General features: G+C 41.8%; 1 protein-coding gene across 4 annotated transcripts in view; it reads left to right on the plus strand.

The window, feature by feature from the left end:
• The window catches only part of ADCYAP1R1 (ADCYAP receptor type I), a 140,523-nt gene extending 131,147 nt beyond the window's left edge, over positions 1-9,376 (plus strand). For 2 of the 4 annotated variants that reach the window (XM_056338255.1, XM_056338257.1), the window contains 3 exons: positions 2,303-2,432; positions 2,655-2,696; positions 8,509-9,376. In XM_056338255.1, coding sequence (XP_056194230.1) covers positions 2,303-2,432; positions 2,655-2,696; positions 8,509-8,718 — 382 coding nt within the window. In that variant the 3' untranslated portion in view covers positions 8,719-9,376. The remainder of the gene's footprint in view (positions 1-2,302; positions 2,433-2,654; positions 2,697-8,508) is intronic. The other 2 variants (XM_056338256.1, XM_056338258.1) reach the window with 1 other exon arrangement.
• The last annotated feature ends 694 nt before the right edge of the window (positions 9,377-10,070 follow it).

Raw genomic sequence — 10,070 nt, forward strand, 5'->3', positions numbered from 1 at the left:
AAATTTTTTGATCTATCCCCTGAGTTTCTTGCTTGTCTGAAAGAGTGTAGGAAAAAAAGACAATTAATATCTTTGACTATTACAATCCTGAGAATTTTGCTCTATCCTTTAACATTTCACCATTGCACATAAATTTACATTTCTCACGGGTGCTGCTTTAAGTCTTCTTTCTTCCTAATGCAACTGAAAAAAACACAATTTGTCATCATCCACACAGTAATTAGTATCTCCCAAGATTTTCTTACCATTACAATCTTCTTCTCCACTTTATAGATCTTAATGATCTATAAACTTCATGTGTTATTTCTTACTGTTCAGGTATTGTCTTCCTGACTTTTATGACAGTATTGAAGGCAGCATCTCAAATCAGTTGAAGACATTATATTTCATGATTCTACAAATGAATTGCCTGATTAATCAGATATAATTAATGCCAGAAAACTGACAATAGAAAAAGTCTTCCTCCACACTTTTCCCAAAGTTACTCTCCTATGATTGCGGTGAGATACAACATACTAACAAAAAATTCTACTCTGACTTTCAAATCAAAATAACTTTTATCCTTTTGTTATTGTTGTAATTAATTCTGAATATAAAATTTAACAGATTTTGAGAGGCAATACTTCTTTGTCCAGTTTACTACCTCTTTTTTTTTTTAATTCCATAGCTAGTTTAAGACACTTAAGTTTTTTACATACTTTTTTTCTTTTTTATGGAGATAGCTGTAGTCTATAATCTTTTCCACAATGCTTCTGTTCCTTTTTAATTATCTGATTACATGTCCATGGAGAAAAAGCACTAGAAGGGACCCTGAATGTTTTTTTAGTCCATTACACTGTCCATTATACAGGTCCCTCCTGTATAGCTTGAATCTTCTAGAGTTTACCAAAACTGGAGACTCTGCATGATCTTCATCAGCCTCTTCCAGGGTTGTTCCTTTCTTATGAAAAAAACAAAACACTTTCAGTCAATGTCTAACTTGTTAATTCACAAGAACTGTGTTCTCTGGTTTGTTGGGTTGTTCACCAAGACCTGAGATTTGGTGCACATCAGATTAATGACTCATGTTTCGTAGAACCTCAGGGCAAGGGCTGTGATGTGTTTATCACCATTAGTGCAAAAAGTATGACTGAGGGACACCAGCAACGAACAATGTCCCATTTCCAGTTTAGTGTTGGGTGTAATATGTTCACAGAGTTCTTGGAGATGTATTATCTCCACTTTCAGTAAGACAAATACCTTGTTTGGGGGACATTGTTGAGCATGTATTAACAAATTCAAACATGTCTGCAATATACAATATAGATATAATCAGTGTGAACAGTTGAATTTTAAAAAGTATGCTGCTCTTGCAAAAATCTTTATGGCTTTTTAGCTCCCTTTGTCCTACATCCATCTCCTTAACTTACTTGAAGGAAATCAGTCATGTTTTTCCCCTGTTGAAAATGTCCTGGCAGTTATTTCAGGCCACTTTGTTTATAACAAAACACTTGCTTTAAGTTCAAATCAACACTTGCCTTCTTTTGGGTCTTTTTTGCTGTTCAATCAGCAAAAGACACAGTCTAAAACATGTATGTCTTGGCTGGACCCCTGTTTTGGGGGAATTTCATCCATACTGAGTTAAGTACTTACAGGTACATACCTTCGTTTCCAGCCCTTTTGTTTATACCTACTGAATTTGATTTCCCCCTGAAATATCTTTATTCTGATGCAATGGAAATTAGTTACACAGTGGAATTACACTTAGGTTTCCAACAGTATATATGACACCAAAATCAAGACCTTGAGAAGTAGTCATGAATATGAGAATATAGGGGGGTGGTGGTGTTTAGCTTTTTATATTGTATTGATGTTCTGGAATTTTTTGCTATGCAGAAATAAATTCACACACACACACAAAATGATTTAAAACACTTCACTGGGATTAAGCAATTGGGTGAGAGGTTTATTATTGTGTTATGGTAGCAGTCTGAATCCCTTAGCAAGATTACCCTTCTCATGTTTGGCACAGTAGAAAAAAATCCTGCTTATAATAATGCAAATTAAAATAAAAGCACAGAATATTAAGCATTACTAACGTGCTATTATTTTATCAGTGTGAAGAAGTGGGAGCAAACTACAGTGTGTGTGAAATCACTGTTTGGGAACAAATGGGAATGTTGTATATTTGTTTGAATAATTATACAGTGTATGTATTTCCCAATAGGCAGGCAACAAAATATTTTTCTGTTTTCTTCTTTAATTAACATGCAAGTTATTTATTACAAGGCTGCATTAAAGTTCTTTCACTCTATTATAACAGGAGGCTGGCTCGCTCTACACTACTGCTTATCCCCTTGTTTGGAATTCACTACACGGTGTTTGCTTTTTCTCCTGAAAATGTCAGTAAGCGGGAGAGACTAGTGTTTGAATTGGGACTGGGATCTTTCCAGGTGATTATACAGTGAATTCTGCTTTTGTTAAAAAGAAATCTCTGTTCATTATAACTGCTCTGCATGCACAGTTCTCAGACTGTGTGTTTATTAATTTATGTAAATGTTTAATATACAAGGATTTTGGTTTTGTTTTTTGTTTCTTTGCTTTAACTCCAGCTATTTTCTGGCATTTACTGAAGCATTTGAATTACATTTTTTTTTTCTCTCCCATTTACCTAGGGGTTTGTTGTTGCTGTTCTCTATTGTTTCTTGAATGGGGAGGTAAGACTTTTAATATTTAACCTCACCCACCCACCATCTCCATCCCATTTCCTTGCGGGAGTAACTGCTGTTCTAAACCTTCACTGTAACTCATCATCTGCCATATTCCTTTATACCTTAGGCTGGATCTCACAATGTCTCAGCAAAAGAAAGAGGATGTATGATGTCTTTATTAAACCAAAAAGTTGGCCCTGCCAGAGGTGACGGCTCAGATTAATGCTCCATGACAGGGGTAGGGACTGTACTGGTCTCTTTGGTCATGTCATCCCAAGTGCAGAACTTTGCACTTGTCTTTGCTAAACTTCATACAGTTCTTGCTAGCCCACTCTTCCAGCCTCTTCAGTTGTCTCTGTAAAGTGGCTCTCCCTTCTGACATGTCCACCTTGCCATCCAGATTGGTGTCATCAGCCAGCTTGGCAAGGGTGCTTTCAATCCTGTCATCCAGAGCATTTATGAAGATGTTGAAGAGTGTGGAGTCCAGCATCAATCCCTGGAGGAGCCCACTAGCAACAGGCTGCCAGCCTGACTAAAAAGCATTGTTCACCACCCTCAGAGTGTGTCCTGTCAGCCAATTTCCTACACGTCTTGCAGACCACACAACCAATCTGTATCTTGCCCGCTTGCTTAGGAGAAGGTTCTGGGAAACAGTGTCAAACACTTTGCTGAAGTCCAGGTAAACATCATCTCTCCATGCCAACATAAAACATTATTTTGCTGCAGAAGATGGTCAGGTTAGCCTGGTATGATTTGTCTTTGGTAAATCCTGGCTGGCTTTTCCCAATCACATGCTTCATTTGGTCTGTGGTAATTTCTGGGAGGTTTTGTTCCATTATTTTCCCAGAGACTGAATTAAGACTAGTAGGCCTTTAGTTTTCAGTTCTAGCTGAACCTTAGCCTTCCTGACTGCATCTTTACATGCCCTAGCAAGGTTCTTGTAGTCCTTGATGGGTACTTGGCTGCCTTTCCATGGCTGGTATGCTTCTTTTTTTGTTTTTAAGCAAAAGCTTATTGTTAAGACAGTTGGTCTCTTGTTCTGCCTATTTCCTTTCCCTTTGTAGGGAATGAACTCTTCTTGTGCTTCCAGCTTCTTTGCTGTCCATGGATACTTCCCATGGAATCCCTTGCAGTTAGGCCCTGAGCATATTGAAATTGGCTTTTCTAAAATACAGGGTCTTTGACCTTCTACTGGTCTTTAGTGGGCTCAGCAGCACCTTAAACTCCACAAAGTTATAATCACTCTCTCCAAGGCTAGCTTTGGTAGTCAGTTGTGCTGTGAAGTAAGACTCAATTTGTGAGCAGTAAATCTAGCAATCAAAGAATCGTTTAGGTTGGAAAAGACCTTTAAGGTCATTGAGTCCAACCATTAACCCAGCACTGACAAGTCCACCACTAAACCCTGTCCCTAAGTGCCACATCTACACATCTTTTAAATACCTCCAGGGATGGTGACTCAACCACCTCCCTGGGCAGCCTGTTCCAGTGCTTGACAACCCTTTCAGTAAAGAAATATTTCCTAATATCAAATCTAAACCTCCCCTGGTAGAACCTGAGGCCGTTTCCTATTGCCCTACTGCTTGCTACTTGGGAGAACAGGTCAACACTCACCTAGCTACAACCTCTTTTCAGGTGAACAGCAATGTGCTGTTCTAGTGGGTATATCCAGCATCTCTAAGTGGAAGAAATCCTCAGTACACTCCAGGAACCTGCTGGCACTATGTTGTTTTCCCCACAAATGTCTGGGTTATCTGAGTTACCCATGAGAAAGAGGTTCTGATGGCCTGAGACTTCTTTAAGCACCTGATGTAAGGTTTTATCAGCCTTGCCATTCTTCCTGGGAGGTCAGTAACAGATACTTAACAAAAGATCCCCCTTGGTGACAATTCCTCTGATCTTGATCCAAAGGCATTTCATAGAACTTTCATGGTCTCCATAATTCACCTCCAAACACTCAAATTTCTATTTTACATAAAGTGCAACTCCGCCTTTTCTTCTTCCTTTCCTATCTTCCCAGAATAGTTTGTAGCTATCCATTGTGGTCTTCCAGTCATGTGAGTTTTCCCACCAAGTTTCTGTGTTTTCTATAATATCATAACTCTGTGACTGGGCATGGAGCTCCAGTTTCTCCTGTTTGCTGCCCAGACTACACACATTGGTATACACAAACTGGAGGTGATTGGACTTAGGGGTCTTGCCTTAGAGAGGGCTGGGGGACCATTCTTCACTACTCTGATAGTAGCTGAACGCATCCAACCTGCTGCTTATGACTAGGCAGATGTCACAGCTTTGGACACTGTTCTGCAAGTTCATTAGTTTAAAGCACAATTCACTGAGTCAGCCAATCTGCTAGTGAAGAGTGTCCTCTTCTAGGTGGGTGTATCCCATTCCTCCCCAACAGGCTGTATTCTTTGAAGAATGTCCTATGATTGTAAAAAACAAACCCCTGGCAATGACACCAGCCACAAAGCCAGGTATAGATCTGCACGATACGTTGACTCCTGCCTGCATCCCTAGCATCTCTGGCAAGACAGAGGAGATCACTCGGTCATCGGTCCCTTTCACTGGCAGCTCCAGGGCTCTGAAGTCCTGCTTGACCTTTACCCAGGCTTTGTCTACTGTGTCATTGGTGCCCACATGGAAAAGAAGTAGGGGGTATTAGTCTGTGCTCTTAACGACTTGTGGCAATCTTTCTGTGACATCCTGCATCTTGGCTCCTGGCAGGCAGTAAAGTTCACCTGACTGTATGTCAAGCAGGAGCTGAATGCCTCAGTGCCTCTCAGCAGACAGTGACTAGCACTGGCCACTACCTTTCACAGCTTTCAGAATGTGCTGCTGGTGCAGTTCCTCCCTGTGAATATTGCTTATTGGTTTTGTCTGCTGACAAGGTTTAATATCTCTTGCTGGTTGGTACATAAGAAGAAGGAAAGTGAAGTGATAACCTGCTCCCACGGGTCACCAGGGACCATGGCACCTCATTCTCCAAGGTGCTGTCTGTTTGCTATTAAAGCTCTTTGTCCAGTAGTCCTTGGAGGTCAGTGCCGCAGGGCCCTAATATGTCTTTTTGCAAATTCTCAAATAATTATCTACTTCTTATTTACCCTCTCTAATATAGCATAGCCTGCTAACTTCCTCCTACAGCTCTTCCACCTGCTGCTGGAATGACTGGCTCCATGACAGCCCACCTTGAGCAGGTGCAGCTTCCACGCTCCTCCCCAGGAGGTGGGGTCGAAGTCTTTGCATCCCTCCACCTGAACAGCATCTTTCCTGATAGGAAGCTCTGGGTGGCTGCCTCCACTCTTCCCAGGCTAGCCTTGCTAGATAGCTGATTCCTGTCTGCTGCAGAGCTCAGCCCTTGCCTGGTCACTACCACTATGCTTCCAACAACCTCAGAGCACTGCTTATAAACCCTTCAAATTCCCTGGTGACCTCAAGCTGCTTGATGGGCTTTCAGAGCCACCAGCTAGCTTGGGTGACCATCAGGGCTGCAGCCTAAGCCTGCAGGTAAGTAGAGCAGGCAGCAGCCCAACAACTGGCAGAGTGCACAACCTTTCCTGCATGAACTGCTGCACAAACTGCTGATGCCACTCCCAACAGGTGCCATGTCCTGTTGCTGATGCTGCACCCAGCAGACACCATGTCTTGCTTGCGCTCCTGGTTGCTGGTGTTCCCCAGGAGCCAGTCATATGCGGCTTTTGCATGGTTTGACCTGGCTGTGGGGACAGCGGGCACCACCCAACTGATCTTGTAAGACCTGCCACCTACCAGCCGGTCCCTCCACACACACAGCCCAAGGGTGTCAGATGCCCAGAAACCCCCTCAGGCACCCCCTGGATCCCTTGCAAACCTCACACTCCTCTCAGCACATGGCAACTGCTGCTGCTGCTGTTAGTGTCAGCTTCCCACATTTGTTTTTTTTCTGATTGACCCATTTTGATCTGCAAATTGAAATTCCCCTGCCTTTGCTTATCAGACTGAGTACCTGAGATAACCATTTTCTGAGTTATTGAAAAAAGGCTCCCTCCTCAAGGCTGCCTTAAGAAGAATATCTACAGTTCATCCGTTCCCTCCTCCACTGATACACATCTATTGTGCAATTCAACAGGAGAAGATTTGTCCTAAAGTCACCTTCTTTTTTTCTTTTCAAGGAGGCTGAAATCATCTATTTCTACCAGGTTTAGTGCAGTAGGTGTTCTCTGCTTGTACACACATACATATGTGTACATACCATGCCATAGCTGGTCTCTAGTACAAAAGGTCTGCACCTCCTTGATCCAAGTGATCCCTTCTCAGATAAGCATAACAATCTCTAAGGTCATCAAACAAACTTATTGGTCATCTTTCCTCATAGGCTTAATCAAGGCGACTGTTAAAGGACTCGCAGGTCTGTTAAAGCACTATTCATAGCTCTGTCCTAAGCAGCTCAGAAGGTGAGTTCTGGATCGTGTCTTGCTGGAATTAGTGGCTGCATTCATACTTCACCAGCTGGTGTTACTGGATATCCGCCTCTCCCACCTACAACTGTTGTTTCATCTATTATCTTCCATGAGTGCTAAAAGCATAGCCAGAAGGTCTTGTCTAAAACCAGCGTGGAGATAAACACCTTCCAAGGTAACATGCAAAGTGTGTCAGCTATCCTGTAACCCCTTGCAGGGGGTGTGATGGTGGTTCTTAGCCAAACAAACACAACCAGATTAATTAAAACCATTTTAATTCTCAAGACATTAGAGAATGTCTTGTGCCTCTGCTGAATTGCTTAGGGTAATAAAGAGTTTACCTTTGGTATATTATGCTCTTACACATGCAAACACTTTTCTTTATACAAGAGTAATATAACTCCATACTTTACCTGATTTATACCAATCTATACTTTAACCAAAATAGGAATTTAGAGCTACTAGAAGGAAAATGTAAGTTTTCCTTGGACTTTTACTCCCTGTTGTTCGTGTCCATGAAGTTCAAATGCTAGTTTAGCATTTTGGCATATGCTGATCCATTTTGACAATTGTATTAATCTAGGAAAATTTAGCAATGACTGTTAACAAGAACATCTTTGACACAGCAGCTTGTTGGAGACTGGAAGAATATATTGGGAAAATATCTCCACATCCTTACTCATTCTTCATTCAGAAATATGCTACAGGGTCCTGTCAGGAATGAGTAATAGACCAAGTAAATGTTGGTCTGAGCTAGTATGATCTTACTGATATTAATAACTTTTATAACTTACATATAGACATACACACATGCACACCTAGCAGGATTGCCAGGAAATTGGTGATGAATGAAAAGCAGAAAAGCTGCAGAATTATGTGCTTTTTTTCCCAATTGAGCTTTCAACCGTGGATTGTTTTAGTCTTGGTGATTCTGTGGGTGCCCATGAAAAAATCTCAAAGGAAAGGAGGTCACAGGTGTCTATTAACCCAAAAGCTGTTGTCTGCTTAGACATTTCATTCCTGTCTAGTACCTTTTTGTTGCTGGTTTCTTTGGCTTCTTGTTATGTAATTGGTACTGGCCATTGATGAAAACAGGATCTAGCTCAAGAACGTTGGAGTTTGTGTAGAACAGGTCTTCTACGCACCTCTGGGCCAATCTTAAATTATCTAAAGTCAGAGACACAGAGCCTGGGTTGTTCCCCCTGCATGCCTGGATCTCTTTCAGACATGGAGAGGTCACTTCAGATTTTGCTGAAGTGAGGAGTTTGATAATAGTCTTAAAAATAGTTCTTCAATTTGTGGTTGTTTTTTTTTCTTCTAATCTTGATAATTTGTCAGCATGTCCTCGAGCAGCTAAGTACATAAAAAATGACCTTTTGAAGTTTCTCCCTAAAGGTGCAATCAGAAATAAAGAGAAAATGGAGGAGCTGGAAAGTCAACCGGTATTTTGCTGTGGATTTCAAACATCGTCATCCTTCTCTAGCGAGCAGCGGAGTGAACGGGGGGACACAACTCTCCATTCTGAGCAAGAGCAGCTCTCAGATTCGGATGTCCAGCATAAATGCGGAGAACCTAGCGACATGAGCAGCTAAGGAAAACAAATCAATCAACAAGCAAACCAAAAACCATCCCTCTAAAATGAAAAGAAAAAAAAAATCATAGTTTTGGTGGTGGTGTAGGTCTCCTTTCCCTTTCCCTTTCCCTTTCCCTTTCCCTTTCCCTTTCCCTTTCCCTTTCCCTTTCCCTTTCCCTTTCCCTCTCCGTCTCCCTCTCCGTCTCCCTTCCCTTCCCTGATGTTTGAAGAGGTGAAAAAGCAAAAGAAACGTGTGTATATATCTCTTTTTAACAATCACTGTAAATACCCAGCCGTACTCGAGGCCATTAATGGAAAAATGTTTCAAAGACAACCAACAGGCCAAGCCCACCCGCTCAATGATTTACATTTCAGAGCATCTGCAAGTAGTCCGTTGTCAGTCAAAAGTAACAAGTGATCGCTGTGCAGTTGTGATCCTCGGTTGCCAAACTGATACTAATCTGTGAATGGACGTGACCACTGTTATTTTTCCAATTGGTTTCCATTATGGTTTGGATTTGCCTTTTTTTTCCCCCTAGTCAAACGTATCTCAGCCTGTCCCTGTCTTTTGGCATGTGAATTTCTGCAGTGTTTCTCTTTTGAGTCTTAGGATGGAGCTAACATGCTTGGGTTAACCAAACCAGCCAATTTGGGAAGAACATCAGAAAATTAAGTTCAGGGCTTAAAGAAACTGCTGTGCCAATGTGAAGCTGCATAGCTTCCTATCATCAGTGTGGGGGCTCCAGGCAAAAAATGGGATCAGCTGGCTTTTTCCATACCCAGGGATGCTTCTGAGAATGCTTTATGTTCTAGCTAAGCTGTGAATTTTCTAAAAGGGCCATGCAGTTGAGATATATCTATATTTTTGGCATTGACTGGCCGATTGATTGATTGATTGGATTCTTTGAATACTAAAAATAACTGTCCCCTCCCTCCCACCTTAAAAGCAAAAGTCAGTTCCAGGATGGCCTTTCCCCCCAAGTAACCTTGAAACCTCTGCATCTGTGTCCAAACATGGCACGGTTTTGGGTAGTGCTGTCACAGAGTGGGGTGCCTTTGTAACCTGGTTGACTTCTGTGTGTTGACTCTTCCCTGCCAGAACAAGAGGTACAAGGAGGACCTGGCATGATCATCTCGGAAGGTAAAAGTCATCTGCACTTGGTGAGCAACTAAAGTGAACAATAAGATGGTATGGAAGGAAAAGATAGACATTGGATGACTTCCCACACCTGGCAGCTTTCCCAGTCTGTGGCTATTCTGTTTGTTTAACCACCAATGGTCTTGCTGCTTTTCTTTGAGAGGAACTAAAATGTTCGTTCAACCTTTGCCTTGTAGTAAAAGCCATGACTGGTACATATCTACTTCAATCAA

This window comes from Falco biarmicus, chromosome 4 (genome assembly GCF_023638135.1).
Source record: "Falco biarmicus isolate bFalBia1 chromosome 4, bFalBia1.pri, whole genome shotgun sequence".
Classification (NCBI taxonomy): Eukaryota; Metazoa; Chordata; class Aves; order Falconiformes; family Falconidae; genus Falco; species Falco biarmicus.